The sequence below is a fragment of the Pteropus medius genome, unplaced genomic scaffold (genome assembly GCF_902729225.1).
Source record: "Pteropus medius unplaced genomic scaffold, Ma_sr-lr_union100, whole genome shotgun sequence".
NCBI lineage: Eukaryota > Metazoa > Chordata > Mammalia > Chiroptera > Pteropodidae > Pteropus > Pteropus medius.
Window position 1 is genome coordinate 735,964 of NW_024352949.1, and position 23,977 is coordinate 759,940.

Consider the following 23,977-nt stretch of genomic DNA (forward strand, 5'->3'; position numbering starts at 1 on the left):
TATAAAACTATTGAGGGGGAAAAGGGTAGGATAAACAGTAAAAGAAAAAAAATGATTTTTGTTCTTTATGAAAGATGTGTATAACATTCTAAATTAAAGTCCATCTAAGTAGTTTGTACATACGAAAAACCAAGAAAGTTATAAATATTCAGTAAACAAACTTAAATATTTATTCACATTATACACATGCTTAAAAATATATGTATCAAAAACATTAAATCAAATATAACTCGAAATTAACTAAAACCTTACTTAATAAGTATCTTTGTAAGTTCACTTCCTTCTGTAATACGTGAGCCATGGAAAACTTGATTAATTTTGGATTCCTTAGAGTGAACATCATCTTTTGGAAGACGAGAATACATCACATCTAGCATCTTATAATAGCCCATCTTCTTGATGATTTGAGTCTCAAAGGAAGATTCATTTAGCTAAGAAAAAGTAACAAATGATTATCTTTGGTCTTATCTAACATGAAAAAAATGTATTGACTACGTCAAATTTAATATTCAATACCCTTAAAATGGAAAGTAATTTTAACAAAGATGTTAAATCACTTTAATAAAAGATAGTCCAGGGTCTAAAATGTGGAAATAAGTACTAATGTGTTATATTGAGTGAGACAGGATTAATGCACAATGTCCAATGAGTGAGCTTATGGTATGAGTATACAACTTTTGCATAAAATCTTATTGAAGGTACGATAATAACAGGTGAAAATTCGATTTTTAAAAAACATAATTTCAACTATGTATATTAAAATCTCCACTGACAATGTATCATTTGAGTATTTACAATATTCTTAACAGCATTCACCAGGAGGCTGAATGATGCCCCCACCCCCAAAGATATCCATGTCCCAAGCCCTGAAACTCATGAATATATCTTCATAAAGCAAAATGGCACTTTACAAATTTTATTAATAGGGAGATAATACTGGATTGTTTATGTGGACCCAAAATAAAACCACATGTAACCTCATAAAAGGAGTAAATAGGAAGAGCAGATAGAAACAGGCGAAGTGGCAATGGAGGCAGAGACTGGAGTGATATAGCCACAAGTCAAGAAATGCCAGCAGCCACCAGAAGCTTGAAGATGCAAGGAATGAGTACTCAGGGGCAAGTGTGGCCCTTGCAACACACTGATTTTAGCTCAGTGTAACTGATTTTGGACTTCTGGCCTCCAAAACTGTGAGAGAATAAATTTCTATTGTTCTATGGCATCGAGTTATGGTAACGTTACAGCAGATTCATGAAACTAATATATATTTTGGTATCAAGAGTTGGGGCCTGCTATAACAAAATGCCAAAAATATAAAAGGGCTTTGAAATTGGATGATGGGTATAGGATGAAAGAATTCTGTGATATATGACAGAAAGAACCTAGGTTACCTTGTAGAGATTGTTGGTAGAAATTCTGACATTAAAGGCAGGGCTCAGAAGGAAATGAAGAGCATGAGAGAGAAAGCCAATATTGTCTTAGAGAATATCTCAACCATCATAAACATCTTTCTGGTAGAAATATGGACATTAAAGTACTTGCTGGTGAGGTCTCAGAAAAAAATAAAAAACATATTTTTGCAAACTGAAGGAAAAGGGATCCTTGTTATAGTGGTAGAAAACTCAGCTAAATAGTATTCTATAGTTGTGCAGAAAGCAAGAACTTGTAAGCTATACAATTTAATATTTAGCGGAGAAGATTCACAAACAAATTGGTTGAAGGCACAGTCTGATTCTTTCTTTGATGCTTATAATAAAATGTGAGATACAAGATATAAACTGAGGCAAGAATTCTTAGGCAACAAGAAGCAGAACTTGATAATTTGGAAAATTCTCAGCCTATCTAGACTGTAAAAGATGCTAACATTTAGGAGATTCACTGGATAGAAGACCAAGGGTGTGGCTGGACAATCTGTGGCTAGCGCTGAAAAAATTAAGTATGTGAGGGTGGTTCCATAGTGTACTGGTTAGCATGTCTGGTTTACACGCAGAAGGTTCTGGGTTCGCGTCCCAGGTAGAGCCATCGACCATACCCCAGATGCGCCAGGCCCCCAGGGTGCACCAGGGGTGTCAGGCCTCGGTGCATGCCATGAGCGTGTGGGAGGAGACGTCCTGCCTTCAGAGATCCAGTTCTTAAGGGGAATGGCAACATCCATAGGTTAGGGGTGGAGGGGGGGAGAGAATTAAAGAGGAGGAAAAAAAAAATTAAGTATGTGACTCACGGGTGCCCTCGATTATTTCAGCAGAAACCAGGAATAGAGATAAAATTATCTAGCAGGTATCAGTGAATGACTCTCTTTTGTCTATTGGAGTAAATCTCCAGACATACATAAGAGAATTACAAGGTTTTTGAGAATGTTAAACCAGAGGAAACATTTCCAGATGAAATGAAAAAAGGCTACTGTACTCCCAAAATTCTATAAGCAAGAATTATATTGATAAAATACTCAGCTGCAAACATATGCTATCCTTCAAGAAAAAAGAATGACTCCATGGATGGAGACTCTGGTCCAGAGGGGCAGGGCTTCAGGCCACAGAGCATTATTCTCAGGTTGTGAAACCTAACAGAATTTAATTTTGATATTTCTTTGAAATACTAACTCCTTTCTTACCTCCATTTTCTCTTTTTTGGAATAGAAATGTCTGTAATTGTCATCCTATGCCAGTCCCACCACTGTATTAAGGAAGCAAATAATTTGTTTCCTAGTTTCATAGGTCAGATGGAGAGAATTTTGCCCCAAGAGGAATCATACCCAGAATCCCACCCATATCGGATTTATATCATTTAGATGGTGAGATTTGGGTCAGCAAATGATATTTAAATGAGATTTTGGGCTTCAAAGTTGATGCTTTAATGAATTTAAATTTGGGGGGATGTTGGGATAGGATAAATCTAGTCTGCAAGTGGAAATATTTGGGGAGGTGAACTGTATTGAGCTGAATAACAGCCTCAAAAATATCCATGTTTTAATCCCTGGAACTTGTGAATATTACCTTATCTGACAAAAAAAAAAAAAAATGATTATACAGATGGAATTAAGTAAACGATCCCAAGATGGGGAGATTAAGGAGGCCCTAAATGCAATCACATATTTATAAGGAGGCAGAAAGAGAGATTACACAAAAAAGGAGGAAGCAATGTGATCACATAAGGAGAAACAAGAGTGATGTAGCCACAAGCCAAATGCTGGCAGGCTACAGAAGCTACAAGAGGCAAGAAATAGATTTTCCTATAGAGCCTCCAAAGTAAGCGCAGCCCTGGCAACACCTTGATTTCAACCCAATTAAACTGATTTCTGATCTGGCCTCCAAAACTGTGAGAGAACAAATTCGGTTGCTATAAGCCACATTTGTGATAATTTATTATAGTAGCTTCAGGAAACTAATGCAGATCCTATGTAACCACAGGCTGTTATCTAAATGCAGAGGTAGTTTGGAGAAACATGGCAGACTGAGAAATGTGCCCTGATCTCGATCCTTGAAACAACAATAAGCTGAACATCTAAAACTCAACAAAAAACACCCAAACTGCACACCAGCACGTCTGAGCGTGGGATGTGCACATAAGAGTTACCACAGGTCTGAACCCCGGGTGTCGGGCAGTGGGCTGGGAGAAATAAAGAAGCTCCTTCTCACAGCCAGAGCTCCCTGCAGGAGGAGGGGGAGGGGAGAAGGTGGAGCGAGTTCCCTGAACAGCCCTGCCTGGGAGTGCTGTGAGCTCCCCGCAGATGGCTGGAGGTAGGGCCCAGTCATCAGGGCAGAAAGCAGAGAAGCGGGGATGAGAGAAAAAATAGTTGATTTTTACCGGCCACGGTTGCAAAACCAAGGCTGAGCTACAGCCCCCAAACCCGAACCCAAAGGGCCACCCCCATACTCTCTGAGACCAAAAACCAGGGAGCCCCAGGGGAATCTGAGCAAGCACTACCGAAACTGTCGCTAACACTGACAGGGACTGAGATGAGGTGATTAAACATCTATAAGGGGAAAAAAAAAGGCATTATTAAGGCTTTATATAAAGCAGGGATCCAAAAGGCTTAGATGCCACCAACTAGGAAATCAAAAGAAAAGCGCCTTCCTTGCAACAGGCTAAAGAGAGATCTTTATATAATAAATCTTCTTTCTGGGGGAAAAAAAAGCAGTTACACTACCATTAATGCCCAGGCGGAGAAATAGTCCATGAAACACCAAGAACAACCAAGGTGACAAGGCAGCTCAGAAAGAAAGAAAAATCTCCAGAAAACAAGCTTACAGACATAGAAATATGTGACTTAAATGACAGAAAATTCTGGACGGTACTTCTGAAAAAATTCAGTGAGATCCAGAATGAGTCATATCAACAATTTCAGGAACTAAAAAAACAACTAGATGAGCAGAATGAGTTCTTTAGCAAGGAGACGTTGAAACCCTCAAAAAGAACAGAATAGATCTTCTGGAGATAAAAAAAAAAACAAAAACAAAAAACAACAAAAAAAAACACTGTAAGAGTTGAAAAATGAAATAATGAGCTTTGGAAAGAGAGTTGACTAATTGAAGGAAAGGAATAGTGACAGAAATCTAGAAATACATCAGAATGAAGAAGAGAGAAACTGAAGAATGAAAAATAATGAAAGAGAAATTCAAGAACTAGCTGATACCATCAGGAGAGGAAACATAAGAATAATGGGCATTTCTGAAGGCAAAGAAAAAGAGCAGGACTAGAAAGCATTTTCAGACAAATAGTGGACAAGAATATCCCAAATCTAAGGAATGAGCTAGAGCTTGGAATTTGATAAGCCAACAGAATATCCAATTATCTCAACCCAAAAAGGCCTTTACCAAGGCACACTGTATTAAAATTAACAAAAATCAATTACAAAGATAGAATTCTCAGGGCAGTGAGGGAAAAAAACCATGGTAAGTTAAAGGAAAACCCATCAGATTATCGTCGGACTTCTCAGCACAAACTTTAAAAGTTTGAAAATTATTAAGTAAAAAGAACTACCAGCCTAGAGTAATGTATCCTGCAAAGCTCTCCTTTAGATATGAAAGAGAAAGAAAGACCTTTCCAGACATAAAAAAGTTGAGGGAATTCTCCACTACGAGGCTTGAACTACAGGAAATACTAAAAGGGGTCAACGCACCTTAAATAAAATGACAAAAAAGAAAAAATACATAATTAGGAGTAAGGTGTCTAAGGCAATAGAAACAGAGACGTGCAACTCTTACTAAGAACATGGCACTATAGCTTAAAGAGTAAGAAGAGAACTGCTATAGCAAGGTAGTAATGAACGATCAGCATACAGAGGGACAAACTGAGACAATGATGACTGAAAAGGGGAGGATTCAAAGATCCAAATTTGCAAAGGCAGAATGGGAATAGGGCATGCGCAGAAGAAAATGGACGACTGCATAGCTATAACTATCCTTTACATATTCGTAATGGTAACCCACACACCAAAGATTCAAAACTGAAGTATATAACATAAAACAAGAAAAACTAGAGGGAAAACACACGAAACTCGACCAAAATAAAGAAAACAGAAATGCAAGGACAAGGAAGCAATGGAAATAACCGAACTACCAGAAAGTAAAAGATAAAATGACTATATGAAGACCTCGTATTTCAATAATCACTCTAAAGGTAAATGGACTGAACTCACCAATAAAAAGACACAGAGATGCAGAATCAAAAAACAAAACCCAACTATATGCTGCCTCCAGGAGACACATCTCAGCTCCAAAGACAAATATATACTCAAAGTGAAAGGGTGAAAAATGATATTCCAAGCAAATGGCATTCAGAGAAAAGCGGGTATAGCGGTACTAATATCAGATGAAATAGACTTCAAATAAACGAGGTCAAGAAAGATACTGAGGAACACTTCATAATGATAAAGGGAATCATTCACCAATAAGAAATAACACATTAATATCTATGCTCCCAATAAGGGAGCCCCGAAATACGTAATTTCTAACAGAACTAAAGGGAGAAACAGACCAAAACACGATCGTAGCAGGGGACCTACATATTAGACCAACCGGAGTTAACTGACATTTACAGAGCCTTCCATCGCAAAACAGCTGCTTATATATTCTTCTCTAGTACACATGGAACATTCTCAAAATTGACCACATACTGAGACACAGAGATAGCCTCAAAAATATAAGAGGGTTGGAATCATACCAACCATATTCTCTGATCATAATGCTTTGAAACTAGAGATCAACTATAAAAAATAAAGCAGAAAGGACTATAAATACATGAAGATTAAACAACATGCTACTATTGAAGAATAACTGGGTCAGAGAAGAAATAAAAGGAGAGATCAAAAGATACATAGTAACAAATGATAATGACAGCACAACATATCAAAACTTCTATGACACCACAAAAGCAGTCATAAGAGGAAAGTTCATATCATTATAGGCCTACCTCCAAAAACAAGAACGAGCCCAAATAAACAGCCTAATGCTTCATCTTAAAAAACTAGAAAAGGAAGAAAAAATGAAGGCGAAAGTCAGCAGAAGGAAAGAATCAAAATTAGAGCAGACAGAAGTGAAATTGAAAACAAAACAAAAAAAAAAATAGAAAAAATAAATGCAATAAAGAACTAGTTCTTTGAGAAGTTAATAAAATTAGACTCACTAAAGAGAAAAAAAAAGGACACAAATAAACAAAATCAGAGATGAAAGAGGGGAAATTATGAGACACCGCAGAAATGCAAAGGATGACACAAAAATACTGTAAAATGTACGTAACACCAAATTTAATAACCTAGAAGAAATGGACACGTACTTAAAAAAATACAACCTTCCTAGATTGAATCAAAAAGAACTGAAAGATCTAAATAGACCAATCAGCAGTATGGAAGTTGAAACAATCAACAGAAACCTACCACAAAGTAAAAGTCCAGGACCAGATGGTTCCACCACTGAATGCTATCAAACATTCGAATAAGATTGAATACCTATTCTCCTCAAACTCTTCCAGAAAATTGAAGAGGAGGCAATACTTCCCAACTCATTTTATGAGGCCAATATCACTCTGATACCAAAATCTGGTAAAGATAACACACAAAAAAAGAAAACTACAGACGAATATCTCTCAGGAACACAGATGTAAAAATCCTAAATAAGATACTAGTGAACCGAATACAACAACGTATTAAAAAGATTATACACCACGATCAAGTTAGCATCATCCCAGAGGAACAGAGATGGTTCAACATATGCAAACCGATTAATGTGATACACCACATAAACAAACTAAAAAATAAGAATCATATGATCATATCAATAGATGCAGAAAAGGCCTTTGACAAGATAAAGCATCCATTTATGATTAAAACAATTAACAAAATTGGTAGAGAAAGAAAGTATCTTAACATCATAAAGGTCATATAAGACAACCCCTCAACCAACATTATACTTAATGGCGAAAAACTAAAAATGTTCCAAGATCAGGAAGAAGGCAAGGCTGTCCACTATCGCCACTGTTATTCAATATAACATTGGAGGTCCTAGCCAAGTGAAATAAGAAAAGAGAAAGATATAAAAGGCATCCAAATAGGAAACGAAGAAGTCAAACTGTCATTGTTTGCGGATGACATCATTCTCTATATACAAAACCCTAAAGACTCCACAAAAACACTACTAGAAACAATAAGCAACTACAGTAAAGTCTCTAAATACAAAATCAACGTTCAAAAATCCGTAGCGTTCCTATCCTCTAATAATGAAGTATCAGAAAAAGAAGTGGAAAAAATAATTCCATTTGTAATTGTAAGAAAAAGAATAAAATATCTAGGAATAAATCTAACGAAACACGTGGATCTATATAATGAAAACTACAAGACCCTATTAAAAGAAATCAAAGAATATACAAAGAAATGGAAAGATATTCCGTGTTCTTGGATTGGAAGAATCAACATAGTTAAAATGATCATATTACCTAAAACATTATACGGGTTTAAGTAATCTCTATCAAAATCCCATTGGCATTCTTTAAAGAAATAGAACAAAAAAATCTTCAGATTTGTATGGAAGCACAAAAGACCCCAAACTGCCAAAGCCATCCTGAGAAAAAAGAACGAGGCTGGAGGCATCACTCTGCCCCACTTCAAAGTATACTACACAAAGCGACAGTAATCAAAACGGCATAGTATTGGCAGCAAAGCAGATGCACAGACCAGTGGAACGGAATCAAGAATCTGGTAAAAATCCCATGTTTATATGCGCAAATAATTTTCGACAAAAAGACAAAAACATAACAGTGGAGAAAGGAAAGTCTCTTCAATAAATGGTGCTGGGAAAACTAGAAAGTCACCTGCAAAAGAATGAAACTAGACTGTTGTCTATCACCATATACCAAAATTAACTCAAAGTGGATTAAGGACCTGAATGTAAGACCTGAAACAATAAAATGCATAGAACAAAACATAGGAACTAAACTCAAGGACCTTGGACTTAAAGAGGATTTTATGAATTTGACCTCAAAGGCAAGGGAAATAAAAGCAAAAATAAATGAATGGGACTGCATCAAACTAAAAAGCTTCCACTCAGTCAAAGAAACAATGAACAAAGTAAAGAGACAATCACCCAAATGGGAAAATATACTTGCAAGTGACACCTCCGATAAGGGCCTAATATCCAAAATATACAAGGAACTCATACAAGTCAATAAAAACAACAAAAAAATGATCCAATTAAAAAGTGAGCAGAGGACCTGAACAGACACTTCTCCCTAGAGGACATATAAATGGCCAAGAAATTTTTCAAAAGTTGCTCAACATCACTAGCTATTAGGGAAAAAATGTAAATGAAAACCACAATGAGATGCCATCTCATATCCGTTAAAATAGCTATAATCAACAGGACAAGTAATAATAAATGTTGTAGAGGATGCAGAGAAAATGGAACTCTCATACAATGTTGATGTTATAGTCACTATGAAAAACAGTACAGAGATTCCTCAAAAAACTAAGAATTGATCTACCATATGATCAAGCAATCCCTCTACTGAGTATTTACCCCAAAGACTTGAAAACTCATATCCGAAAAGATATTTGCACACCGATGTTCATAGCAGCATTATTTACGGTGGCCAAGACATGGAAGGAATCGAAGTGTCCTATGATAGATGATTAGCTAAAGAAACTCTGTACATATATACAATGGAATATTACTCAGCCACAAGAAGAAATGAAATACTGCCATTTGTGACAACATGGATGGACCTCAAGATAATCACGCTAAGGAGAATAAGCCAGACAGAAAAAGTTGAAAGTCATATGATATCACTTATATTTTGGATATAAACCTAAAAGCAACAAATGAACAGGACAAACAAACAGAGACCAATGAACATGGAAAACAGACTAGTGGTTACCAGAGGAGAGGAGGGAAGGGTAAATGGGGTCAAATGTGTGGTGACAGAAAGAAATCTAACTATGGGAGGTGAACACACAGTGTAAATATAGATATGCCTTACTGTTAAAGTGTACAGGTGAAACTTATTGGATTTCGTTAACAATATCGCCATAAAAAATAAAAATAAAAAGTAAATAAAAGATAATAATAAATATAGAAGTAATGCTCCCAGCGAAATAGAAAAACCTTTGAGTGAACCAACATGGCAGTTTGTATTGATACTGATTGAAGAGATCTATCAATTCTTATTATCATTTAATTTAATAATAGATGTATGATACCTTTATAAATCTGGATTTCAACACATCAATGGCATCCACCACAATTTTACAAAAAAATTCTCTCAAAGCATCCAGGCTACAGTGCCATAGCAGAGTGAGGAGAGAACGGTCTACAAATGCTAGGCGAGTGGTATTTGAAAGCAGGTCATCCCTCCTGAACATTCTGTACACACTTTCCAGAAGGTTGAACTGTGTGACACATGAACTCCTAAGAAAAAAGTATATAAACATTCATGCTCTCAACAAATAAATTATGAGTGCCTATTCCATAATGAGCAAATTAAATGCCAATGATTAAGAATTACAAAATAACTTTAAAGGTTAAATATATATATAAACCATAAAATACAAGAATTATTTGTACCTGAACCATATTATGTTACTCATGCCCAGAAACCTTTATGACAAATTTAGACATTAGAAGGAAGAATGTTTTTCATTTACTTTAAAATCTGGTCTTGTTCAGAGATTACCTGGAAGGCTTTCGAAGAGTCTAAAGATAATCACATTTAAAGAATATGAAACTCATGAATTATGATTTAAAAATGTTGGTGTCTTCCTATAAATAAACTTCCATTTCTGTTTCGTTTACAGAGATATATTCAGCTAGTCCTTCATTCTCTCATCTGGGAAATAAGATATTTTAGTGATCACCTATAAGGTTTTATCTATAAATTAAGACTACAGAATTAGTTTCCTTATCCATAAAGATGAGACTTTAGGACTAAGTAATTATTAAAATCCTTTCTGTTTCTAAAATCCTGATGCTCAGAAGTTTGTTATGAATCAGGGCAAAAATATTAGATTCAGAAAGCAATCGAGTCATAAAATTTTAAGGTTGTGGGATACTACTAGATGCTACATGGGCTTTTTAAATATTCATTTGGGCACTGTCTTGATTTAAATTGTCTTGAGGAGCTTCCTGCTATTGAGCACAGTAGAGATGCACAGCCCTAAAACATCGGATTCATACAGAAAGCTAAAAGGAGAAAAACAGCAACATAAAGATAAAAAACCTGATTTTTAAGATGGGACAACAGAATGTTTACAGAAATGGAAATGAGCAAATGAGCATTAAATATATGAATATATGCTCTATTTCACTCATAATAAAATACAAATTAAAGAACCTTGAGCGATTCTTCCTCACTTCTAAAATTTAAAAATATCCAAATATTTGCCAATATACTCTATTGGTAAGACTATGATCGAATAAACCTTCCATATATTGATGGAGGGAATGTCAATAAAATAGCCCCCCAAAAAAGGATGTGATAATGAGTAGCAAAATTACAAATGTATTTAACTTCTCACTTATGTTTTGGAATCTACACTGTCGGGAGCCTTAAGCCTGCACCCAAAGATAAGAATCACATCCTGAATAAACTCTGCTATCTGTGACCATTTGGAAAGCCAGGGCACTGGGAAGTGCCGGCCTTATCTCGTGTCTTTGATCCCCATTCCGCCGCCTGCAGAGCGGGAGCCTGCAACTTCTCACACAGCCCATCTGTTTCTGACCAGCCAGGCAGAAATCACCTTCTCTGGTGGTCGCCAATAAGCTTGTAACGAAATACTCTCTGATCAGTCCCGCCCCTGCCCTCTCCACCTGAGTGTATAAATATAACCACTTGAAAATAAAATTTTGAGGCTTGATCAGAACACTGTCTTGCCTCCACTCTTTTCTCCCGCCGATGCTTTCTTCAAGGTGCGGTCCTCCTCGGGTTCTACGCAATAACTAGGTCCTGCAGGTCGGGACACTACACCAAAGGTATATTGGCAAAATACAAATGATGCATACATAGGGCTGGCTATTCACTGTGACATTACTTTTAATAGGAAAAGACTGAACCTAAAAGTCCATCAATAGGGGACTGCTTCGAAAAACTATGATATGTCCATGCAATAATTAAACAGATTTTGAAAAAAACTAAGTAATATTCCCTGGTATATATGTACCATATCTTCTTTATCCATTGGTCTATTAATGGATACGCAGGTTACTACATTCCAATTCCAATCTGTACCTTCATTTTCAATGGTTAATGGTTCATTTTCAACAGTTTTCCCAGTACAGGTCTTTTACCTCCTTAGTTAAATTTATTCCTAGGTATTTTTGCTTTTTTTTTGACACAATTGTAATGGGATTGTTAATTTCTTAATCTCTCTGATAGTTCATTATTGGTGTATAAAAATGCAACTGATTTCTGAATATTAATTTTATTTTCTGGTACTTTGCTGATTTCATTTATTCAAAATTTTGATGGAACCTTTTGGGTTCTCTACATACAGTATCATGTCATCTGCAAATAACGACAGCATTATATATTTTTTTCTCGTCTGATTGCTCCGGTTAGGACTTCCACTATGGTGCTGAATAAAAGTGGTGAAATGTGGACATTCTTGTCTTGTTACTGATTAGAAAAAGCTTTCGGCTTTTCACCATTGAGTATGGTGTTAGCTGCGGGTTAGTCATATGTGGCCTGTATTATTTTGAGGTACGTTCCATCTCTCCCCACTTTGCTGAGTTTTTCTTTTTTTCATCCTAAACAGATGTTGGATTTTGTCAAAAAAAAATTTATTTTGCATGTATGGATATGTTCATTTGACTTTTATCTTTCATTTTGCTTATGTGGTGAATCATGTTAATTGTTTTGCAGATAGTAAACCAACCTTGCATCCAGGAATAAATCCCACTTGATCATGGTTAATGATCCTTTTAATGCACTGCTGAATTTGATTTGCTAATATTTTTCGACAATTTTTGCATCTATGTTCACCAAGGATATTGGCCTATAATTTTCTTATATTGAAACGTCTTTGTCTGGTTTGGTATCGGGGTAATGGTGGCCTTGTAAAATGAGTCTGGGTGCCTTCCTTCCTCTTCAGATTTTGGAACAGTTTGAGAAGGATAGGGATTTTTTTCTTCTTTGAATGTTTGATAAAATTCTCCTGTGAAGCCTGGTTCAAGACATTTGTTCATTGGGAGGTTTTTGATTTCTGATTTGATTTCGTTAGTAGTTCTCAGTCTGTTCAGATTTTGTCTCTTCTCGATTCAGCCACTTTTCCTTGTTGATTTTCTGTCTAGACGATCTATCCATCGAATTCACTGGGGTCTTACAGTCGCCTACCATTGTCATCTCATAGTTGATCTCTCCCCCTTTACGTCCGTCAATATTTGCTTTTTGGTTGCTATTTAGCTGCCATTTGGTTGGGGGGGGTCCATAGATGTTTACAAGAGTTGTATTATCTTGCTGGACTGATCCCTTTGTCATTATGTAAGGTCCTCTATCTTTTGGTACAGCCTTTCTTTCAATGGTTGTTTTGTCTGATAGAAGTATTACTACTACCCCAGCTTTTTGTTTGTTTGTTTCCATTTGCATGAAATACCTTTCCCCATCCATTTACTTGCAGCCTGTGTATGTCTTTTGATCTGAAGAGAGCGCCTCTTGTAGGCAAGCAGGTGTACGGGTGCGTTCAATCCATTTACGTTTCAAGTGATTATTGACAGGTATGTAGTTACTGCCATTTTATTGTTTTCTGGTTATTTTTGTAGTTCATCTCTGTTCTTATTCTCTTGCTCTCTCCTCTTTTATGCTGATAACTTTCTATCGCTTGTTATGTTTGAATTCCTTTCTCTTTATCCTCGTGTATTTCTTATAGATTTTTGGTTTGTGGTTGCTATGTGCTTCATATAAGTTTACAGCAGCCAAGGCTGCTTCAGTTTGAACACATTCTAAAATCACTCACCCCCTCCATGTTTACGTGTTTTCCATTTGTGACTCTCTGCACTTCCGGACTTGTATGTCAATTTACTTCAGCAGATTAGGAAAGTTTCCAGTCATTACTTCTTCAAATATGTTTTCAATCTCCTGCGCTCCTTTTTTCCTTCCGGTACACCTGTGATGCAAATGTTGGTATGCCTGATGTTTTCCCAGAGGTTCCTTAAACTATCCTCATTTTTAAAAATTCTTTTTTCTTTCTGCTGTTCCAATTGGGTGTTTTTCGCTACTTTGTCTTCCAGATCACTGATTCGCTCTTCTGCTTCATCTAAACAGATTTCGATTCCTTCTTATATTGTCTTCGTTTCAGTTCTGTATTCATTTCTGACATTTTTTTTTTATGTTTTCTGTCTCCATTTCTATGTTTCCTATCTCTTTGCTGAAGTTCTCACCGAGTTCCTTTATTCTTCCTCTAAGTTCATTGAGCATCCTTGTAACCAGTATTTTGAACTCTGCATCTGGTAGACTGCTTGTCTCCATTTCGTTTAGTTCTTTTTCTGGAGTTACATCCTGTTCCTTCATTTGAGACAAGTTTCTTTGTCTCCTCACTTTTGCTGACTCTCTGTATTTGTTTCTGTTTATTTGGTAGATATGCTCCCTCTCTTGGTCTTGACAGAGCGGCCTTATGTAGAAGGTGTCCTGTGGGGCCCAGTGGTAGTCTCCCTGGTCACCTGAGTTGGGTGCCCCAGGGGTGTTCACCATATGGGTTTGTGTTCCCCCCTTTCAGTTACTGTTCCCACGTCAGTCAGTCAGTCAGGTTGAGCAGCTGTGAAGGCTGTTTGTGACTGCGGTGGACAAACTGTTGTGCGGGGACTGACCCCACAGAGAGAGAGTACCTTTAACGATGCTCTGGTGCCATCGAGTCTGCTTTTTCAGGTGTGTCATTGGTGAAGCCGGTTGGGTGGTGCTTTGGTGTGATCTGATGCCGGCCACCATGTGTGTTGGTTTTAGATCCTCTTGGGAGGCGCTTTGGTGCAGGCCAAGGTCAGCCACCACTTGTGCCGGGCTTGGGGCCTCTTGGTAGGTGCTACAGAGTGATCTGAGGTTGGCTGCTGCTTGTGCTGGTTTTGGAGGTGTCTGGGAGAGGATACTCTGCAGACCGAGGCCTGCTGCCACTTGCACCGGGCTTGTGGCTACTTTGTTGACCCAGACTGGCCAATGCTTATGCCAGGCCTGGGGCCACGTGATGGGAGTTACAGTGCAAGCTGAGACAGGTCGCCTTTTGTGCTGGGTTTGGGCCACTGAGCAAGAGCTACAAAGCTCGCTGAAGCCAGCCACTGCCTGTTTGGGATTTTTGGACCTTGAGAGATTTGGGGAAAGTCTGCAGTACAAGCCAAAGCAGGCTGCTTGTGTGGAGGAGCCACTGGAAGAGGCTCTGGCCTGGTGAGCAAGTTGGGTGGGGCGGGGTCCCAGGGAATCACCAGGGTGGGGCAAACGATGTAAGCCAGGATGATGGAGACTCAGATTTCATGCCCACTTGTACTGGACCGGCTGGGTGGGAGGGGAGCTCACAAAAGCACAGTGGCGCCTGCCAGTGCTTCTGTCCCCAAAGAGAGCTGCTCCTAACCCTGCTCCTCCAGCCCTCACCATGAAGTTACGTCAGTTCAGTTCCTCCCTGTATAACCCCTGCACTTTGTGAGCTGCTGCCCCCATACCGGTGTTAGAGCGAGTGAATTTGTGACTGAGTGAGGAAACTTTCACTACTCAACGGAGACCTCCGCAGCAGATATTCTTTCTGCTTCTTAACCACCACACCATGGGTGTAGGATGCATCCATTCTAGATGTCTGCCCTTCCTATCAATTTTAGTTGGCTTCATGTATATATTTTTAGTTACAGGAATTCTATTTAGCTCGTCTTCAGGTTTTCTCAATGATGACTGTTCTCTAATTTATTTGTAATTTTGATGTGGGAGTAGGAGTAAGCAAGCAGTTTACCTACTCTGCTATCTTGACTGGAACTCCGTTGTGAACTGTACCACTCCTGATTTGTCATCTAGCTAAAAATTTCTCATTTACCTTTTCAAAGAACTAATTTTTGGTTTCACTGATTTTTTCTCTACCATTTACTGATTTTTATTTTACTGATTTTCACTCTCAGTTTTATTATTTCCTTCCTTCTGCTTGCCTTCGGATTTTTTTCCTTAGATATGGGATATTTCTTACTTTCTAATATTGGCGTTAAGAAACAATTTTCCCTTTAAGCACTGCTTCGGCTGCATCTCAGACATTTGGATATGCTTTATTCTTATTTTATTTAGATCAAAGTACTATCTGATTTCCTTTGTTTCTTCCTTCATGCAAGGGTTATGTAAAAAGTTGTTAATTAGTTGGTTATTCAGAAATGTTTTTGTATTCCCACACTTCCTTTTGTTGTTGATTTCTAATTTAGTTGTGGTCAGAAAACATATTTTGTAAGATTTCAAAATTTCTATAAATTTATTAAGACTTATTTAATGGCCTACCATATAGCCTGTCCTGAAGAATGTTACCTGTGTACTCAAAAAGAATGTGTATTCTGCATTGTGTAGAATGTTCTATAGTTGTTTAATTGTCACAATTTTTTAAAATCTCAGTAAAAATAAACTATTAATTCATGCTATATTATGGATGAACCTCAAAAACATGCTGAATAAGGAAGCCAAACATAAAAGTACTGATAAAGTCCGAAAATGCTAAGGCCTGTTTAATCTGGAGGTTCACTTATAGTTTTAAATTTAGCTCTGAGTATTTTTGAAACTTTCAGGATAAAAGTCTTTTTTTCTTACAAAACACAAAACAGTACAAAATAAAATTGAGTTGTAAAAGCTGATTGCAATTGCCACTCAACTTTTTTTGGAACAGAGAAGATAATTTCCCACAGAAATAAAATGTTGTTTGTGGCATCCCAGACTAGAATAGAATAACTTACTTTCTGGCAATCTCTTTGAAAGTGGACTGAAATAATTCTTCCATAACATGTTGCTGTTCCCGACAAAGAATTTCTGTCATCAACTGCAACAATATAGGACTTTGAGATAATTCCAATGCATCTAGAAACTACGAAAGAAAAAAAAAGAAACTGATAACTTTGTTGAATTTTCATTTGTTGTTTTTAACAGTTCTAATAAAAAAAATAGAAAATTATAACAATTTTACAGAGAATTAACAAATTGGGAGTCAAGGTAATATTTTTGTAATTTTTGCAGATATAATGAATGCTTGGTATATAATGTTTGTTAAATATATGAGCTTTGATCTTTAAGGTTTTACAGGTATTTTCCCCTCTAATAACTTTTAGGATCTTCCTTTAACCTCAGGTTCTGAAATTCCATAATTATGTGCCTTAATTGAGGTCATTTTCCTTCACCATTCCAGGTTCTCTGTGGGCTCTTTTATTCTAGAGATGTGTGTCTTTTCCACACCATCCTCATTGCACAGCAGACGTCTAGCTGTTCATCTGACATTTTCATCTTTATTCTCCCATTTTCCATCTCGATGTCTTATTTACTCTACTTTCTAGGAGATATACTCAATTTTATCTCCTATTCTGTGAAGATTTTTTTAAAATTTTGCTTTTATATATTTAATTTCCAAGAGTCCTTATTTGTTCTATTTAATGAATACAACACCTTCTCTTTCATCTTTGAAGCTAATCTGTACAGTTTCTTTGATGTGTTCCCTTTGTTGACCCAGTTACTTCTGAATTTCTTTTTCCTGTGGCTGCTTGGCTTCCTTTCAGGATGGTGACTGGGTCCCACAAACAAAAGATCCATGAAAGAGAGAAAGTCTGGTGGAAGCTGCAAGCCTTTAATAACTAGTCTTGGTAGTCACACAGCATCACTTCTACTGCATTCTTTTTGTTATGAGGCCAACGCATACAAAATGGAAGGAAAATCAGACTTTGTTTCTCCATGGAAAAATCAGCCATCTTTGGAAAATATAATCTGCCACACCTATATCATATGTTTATCTCTATCCTACCATTTAGTAAAGTGTGTTTTAATCATTTGTTTTTTTGTTTCTGTTTCTTCCTTGCTTTCCTCTAAGCACTTTGAAAACAAAAACGGTGTCTTCATTATTTTTAAGTATTCAGACATTGGCTCAGGGCTCAGTCCATCATGAGTACGGCAGACAACTACCCACCCTCCAATGGTCACTGTCTAAGTTTTCCTTTACTGGTTGAACTCGAGTATGAGAATACAGTTGCCCAAAATAACAACATTCACAGCCTTGCTTACAGATGTATGTGGCAAATGGAATACCAGCAGAATTGGTATATGCAAATTCTGGATTAAGCCCTTAAAATGAAGAAATGTGTTCTGTGTTATAGTTCCCCACCTCTTGTTGGCTGGAAGGGAAAAGAAGATAGCAGGAGCTAGAGCAGCTATTCTGTATGAGATAGAAGCTATGTACAGAAGATGAAAGAGAAAAAGGTAAAGGAAGACTGGCCTCTGCTAACTGTAAAGCTATCTTAAGTCATCAAACTAAAACTGCATAGAAGAGAGAAATAATCTACCACTTTAAGCCATTGATATTTCAGGGATCTTCAACTATATATTAATTAATATGGGTGATAATCACTGTATGTTTCTCAAATAACCAGTACTCAATTTTAGAAACTGAAACATACTGACAATATTCTATTTCTTAGCTCTTTTTAGTATTATTCTTTAAGATTTATATATCATCCATAAAGCATGTCACAATATGTTTATGTATAAAATACTTCAAATTTTAAATTAGGGGAAAAAAATTAATTCTAAAGGATTTTGATAATCATCTACCTTCACAGATATCCAGCTTTCAAAATGAATTAAATTGAATTCTTAAAGTTAGAACACTTCTAATTCCGAATATTTCATTTTCTTCTTTTCATCAAGAAATGTAACAGAAAAAAAAAAAAGCCCTAATGTTTTACTTTTATTTGGTACTACTAAAAACTAACCTTTTTCATGCAGTCCACATAATTATTGTACCGCAGAGTTCCCGGGGGAAATTCTTCAGACTTCATAGGGAAATTAGAAATGATGAGCTTTTCAAGAACATGCTTAAGATCCTCAAGACTGTCTCCAGTTAGATTGGTGAAGAATGGAAGAAGAATTACTGCTTGACCCTGTGAAGCAATGCAGACATATGAAATTGCACTAGTTGTGGTTGGCTTACAGATCTTACAGAATAAGATAAATTACTGTTTCTAAAGACTGCAAATAAAGCACTGGGTAGATTCAATGAAAGACTTCAAAATACCTTCTAGAACATCAAAAACCAACCTGAATGCAATGCTGTATCATGGCTTCTACTCTAAAGGGTTAAGTGGGCCAACTCAGTGTCATACACACACACACACACACACACACACACACACACACACACACATTATGATGATTCTGTATGCTATTTCTCCTAAAAATATAGACTCTAGTAGAAATATACTGTGTTGAGTGGAAAGAACATTTTAAATAACCTATAACCTATGGGGTAATTAACAAATATCTCTTGCAGAACTCAGAACTTCATACTGAGCTTAAAAGAAACGAGGTGTTGTTTCCTATCTCCCTTGTGTGGCAGATAAGTTCCCAGACTCCCTCATACTGAGATATGAGAAACTTGACTAATCACATAGAGTGGAACATTGCAAAGAAAATCCTCATGGTCCAGTAAAGAGACAGTTTTGAATAAGGCCACATTTTATTAGAGTGTAAAATCTAATTATTAAAGGACTTTAAAGTTAAAATGTTTATTATGTTCTTGACCTAAAAATTACCAAGATATTTTATATTACTTATTAATACAAAAATTAAGTTAAAATTCTGTCACTCATTAATATAGCATTCTCAAAAAAGCCAATTTAAATCACTGATATGCAAAGACAAATATTAATTCTTCTAAGTATGATAACCTCATGTAATTATACTTATCTTTTGGAGAGACATACTAAAGTATGTAAAGATCAGATAACATGATACCAGGGGTTTCCTTCAAAGTCATGGTCTGGAGTGACTGACTGTACATTTGAAACAAACATGACCATAGACAGACAGCTATGAGGATGCATAACAGGTACATGGGGATTTACTGTACTAGTCTCCCTGCTTTGGAACGTTTGAAACTTGCCATTGCAGAAAACATCACAAATGTACTAAAATAGGAAAGTAAGGAAGAATATAATGGGAAAAAACATGTTTTTAATACTTACCTTTAAATGTAGACCCAATTTCGAATCAGCAAGTAGAGTAGTATATGTTGTAAAGACGCCAGGAAATGCACTGTGATTTACATTAAAAGATATGGATGAATCAATCTAAAGGAGAGAAAATAAAAACATGATCCAATTCTATATTATGCCGCTAATTTCCTTTACCATACAGTTTTCAAAATTTTAAATTTCTGAAATAACTTACACATTTTTTCTTGAGCTTCGACAATATTTCGACTATTCTTGTTCTAAAATATTTTAAAACTATCTGATAAGACAATGAAAATAAAGGTACACTAAAAAATAAAGTATAAAAAATGATAATAAGTACAAGTGATAATAAAGTAAAATAACAGGAAAAGTCTAAAATATAAGATAATCAGCAATTGTCTAGTCAAAATATTTTTTATTTATCAAACCTCCAATCAAATTTTTAAAGATATAAGTTACAGAGGATAAAATAACAATTGTATTTTTTAAGGTCTCTTAAATACCTGCAAAATTTTTGCCAATAAGGTCAGCACTGCCATTTTACTTTCAGGAGCAGAATCTTTGGCCCACCACAAATCACACTTCCTCCAGTTTTGTAAAATTGTAGTTGCAAGTTTCAGTCCTTGGTATTTCTGCGTGGCCCGATTCCTGAAGCTCTGATCTAACATACCATTCAAAACAGTGCTCACCTGAAACAAATGTGTGGTGATGGAGGAAGAAGTCATAACATGAAGACACATATATAACAAACTTTACTTACATTTCAAAGCTATTCTTGGAAAATGAAGCTGTTATTTCTATAATAGCCATTAACTTCACAATTTCGCAAACTGAGAACAATACTTTAACATGCAACTTTTCCATAAAACCATGCTCATGTTGCTATTTCTTGTTCTCCTAGTTGGGGGCATTCTCACTGAGAGAAAGAATTAGCTTTCTTTCGTCATCATTATGACTATGTGTGTATGTGCACATGTACGCACATTCACACACCTGCATATTCAGACAAGCATATACATGTAGGCTTGCATGTACACATTTCCTGTCACACCAACTTTCAATAATGCGTTCTATTTGGTCAGATTAATATTCAATATTCCTATCATTATGACAATGTAAACATTTTTCACAGATAATCTGAATTGTAAACTACCCAAACTTTTCCTTTCTTGCACATTTTGATCTCCCTGAAGTCAACACTGTCTGCTTCCTTTGCTGTTTTCAACGTGTCCCTCATTATTCATCAAACTCTCCCAAATTAATGAAATTTCAAGACATCCAAACATATCAAGAAATCTATCGGCTCCATCTCTGTGACAATGCAGTGCCCACTCTGAATGTTGGTGACCTCTGCGTTCTGAGTCTTATTTTAACACCTCCAGGAGACTCATCCACTTCTCGAGTTCAGGTCAACAACTTCCCAGATCTAACAACATTCTCTTTCTCAACTGACTGTCTTATTTCAGTGAAGTATTTCTTTTGGTGCTTTCTGGTAAGAACTACACCAGAAATACATTTCTTTGAGATCTGGCACATCTAAAAATCATTTCCGTCGACTTTCACATGTAAATGATAATCTGGCTGGATTTAGAACTCCAAATTAGAAATCTTTCCTGATTTGTGAAGAAAATCTGCCTCACAGGACTTATAGCATCCACTGCTATAAACACAAAAACGATCCAATTTCTTGATCCTTTTAACCCATTTTCCATTTAGGGAAAAAAAAAAGTGCAGCTCACTGGCAGTGTTAATTTAATTTTACATAAACACGCTCTTCCAGGCTGAAGCAAATATGACTGGTTTTCAATGTGCAAAAAAAAAAAACCCCAAAAACTGTTCTTGGAATTACTTCTAAATAGAACTCATCTTTAATTCTAATGTAACAAAATGTAAACATAAATCTTATTCATTAAATGTATCTTCAGCTAAGGACTGTTTGAGAATGATTTCAATATCACGTATAGGATTGCTATGTTTTCTAGGATTTGACATTTTCAGAGACTGAGTTACTATTTTATATAAATGGAAATACCACTACTAAAAACAGAATGCTATAAATAGAATGATGTCATTTGTTTCCAAAGACTATCGATATACTAGAGTGATGTGAAAATAATAAAAGCAAGATACTTTGTGGCAAACTCTGGGGGTAAGGTCAGGACTGTTAATACACGAGTTATCTCGGAACAACGCTGCAGCCACAAGCACCACTGGTGAGTATTTTTGGGCAAACAGGAAATGGGTTAATGTAATCAGGACTTCTACAGAAACTTTGCAGAATCTTTTCTAATAGTGAACCTCTAGAGTTCTGAATTTTCGAGAAAAGTGCTCCACGTGGAGCTGTTTTCATACACTATGTTGGACATTCAATGGCCCTCTTCCATCTGGAAGCTCAAGTCCTTCATTTCTGGGAAATTTTCTCCAGCTGTGTTATCCAAGAAGGCTGTCTACCATCTGGGGTGGAGGCCCGAGTGCTGGAACTTATACATTGATCCCAAGTTTCCTTATCTTTCTCTCCTATTTCCTATTTTGTCTTTTTTCTTCTATTCTGTGTAAGAGTTCCTAAATTTTAACTTACCCAATTCATATTTTATTTCTGATGCCTGTGCTTAATTCCCAAGAATTCTTTTTTGTTCCCTGATGTACTTTTTCAGTAGCAATGGATATAGCATCTTCTTTTATCTTTCTAAAGTTTTTCTTTTCACATTTCCATTTCAAGTAGCTTTTTTCCTGCCAGTCAGTTTTAAAAATCCTTTTTTCAGGTGCTTTGTACTCTTTGCTGTTGGTACATATTAAGAAACTGACTACGATCACTGTGTTAGTGAGCAGGGCTCACTGGCCATGATGATTGCTGTGAACTGATATAGCTGGGCAGTGAGGACAGTATATTTATTTTCTCTTGGGCTTGTTAAAACAGTCCAATACCCTGCGTGGGAGAATATACCTAGCTGACCATATTCTAGAAGTCAAATTGGGGTGGGGAAAGGCTAAGCTTTAAAGATCAGAATTTAGGGAGGCTTTCATTTAACTTCCCTGTATTTAAAAGGGTATCCTCACACCACAGAAATACAAAGAAGCATAAGAGACTAGTGTGAACAATTATATACCAACAAATTGGCAAATTTAGAAGAAATGTATAAATACCTAGAAACATACAAACTTCTAAGACTGAATCAGAAAGGAATAGATAATCTGAATAGACCAATCACTAGTAAGGAGATGAGATTGAATCAGTAATCAAAAAACTCCTAACAAACAAAAGTACAGGGCCAGATGGCTTCATGGGAAAATTCTACCAAAAAATTTATAAAAGAACTGATACCAATTCTTCTCAATCTCTTCCAAAAAACAGAAGGGAACACTTTCGAAGTCATTTTACGAGGCCAGCATTACCTTGAAACCAAAACCAGACAAGGAAAATACAAGAAAAGAAATTTACAGGAAAATATCCCTGATAAACATAGATGTAAATATCCTCAACGAAATATTAGCAAACCAAATACAACAATACATTAAAGAGTTCATATACCATAATCAAATGTGTTTTATTTCAGGGATACAAGGATGGTTCAACAAATATAAATCAACAACAGGACACATCACATTATTAAAATGAAGAATAAAAACCATATGATCATCAACAGATGTAGGAAAGCACTTGATAAAAATTAACATCCATTCATGATAAAAACTCTGAACAAAGAGGGTATAGAAGGAACAAATCTCAACATAATAAAAACCATATATGACAAGCCCGCAACTAACACATTCAGCAATGAAAAGCTCAGTTTTTCCTCTAAGATCAGGAACGGGATAAGAATATCCACTCCCATCACTTTTATTCAATGTGGTACTGGAAATTCCAGCCAGAGCAATTAGGCAAGAAAAGGAAACGAAAGGCATACAAATTAGAAAGGAAAAGTAAAACTCTATTTGCAGCTGACATATTTTATCTAGAAAACCCTAAAGACCCAACCAAAACGTATTAAAATTAATGAATTCGGTAAAGCTACAAGATACAACATCAATATTCAAAAATCTATTGTGCTTCTACATACCAAGAACAAACTATCAAAAAAAGAAATGAAAACGATTCCATCAAAATGAACATACCCAGGAATAAATTTAACCAAGGAGGTAAAAGACTTGTTCTCTGACAACTAGAACACATTGATAAAAAAAAATTGAAGACAACACAAAAAAGTGGAAAGACTTTCTGTTCCATACTCATGATACAGAAGCATTAATATTGTTAAATGTCCACACTATCCAAACAAATCTATAGATTCAATGCAATCCTTATCAAAATTCCAATAGCATTTTTTACAGAAATAGAACACACA

General features: G+C 36.2%; 1 protein-coding gene across 6 annotated transcripts in view; it reads right to left on the minus strand.

The window, feature by feature from the left end:
- Positions 1 to 23,977, minus strand: part of PRKDC (protein kinase, DNA-activated, catalytic subunit) — a 193,347-nt gene that overhangs the window by 84,441 nt on the left and 84,929 nt on the right. For all 6 annotated transcript variants that reach the window (XM_039850423.1, XM_039850421.1, XM_039850422.1 and 3 more), the window contains 6 exons: positions 20,138 to 20,323; positions 19,644 to 19,748; positions 18,393 to 18,560; positions 16,377 to 16,504; positions 9,689 to 9,896; positions 253 to 431 (listed from right to left, as the gene is read on the minus strand). In XM_039850423.1, coding sequence (XP_039706357.1) covers positions 253 to 431; positions 9,689 to 9,896; positions 16,377 to 16,504; positions 18,393 to 18,560; positions 19,644 to 19,748; positions 20,138 to 20,323 — 974 coding nt within the window. The remainder of the gene's footprint in view (positions 1 to 252; positions 432 to 9,688; positions 9,897 to 16,376; positions 16,505 to 18,392; positions 18,561 to 19,643; positions 19,749 to 20,137; positions 20,324 to 23,977) is intronic.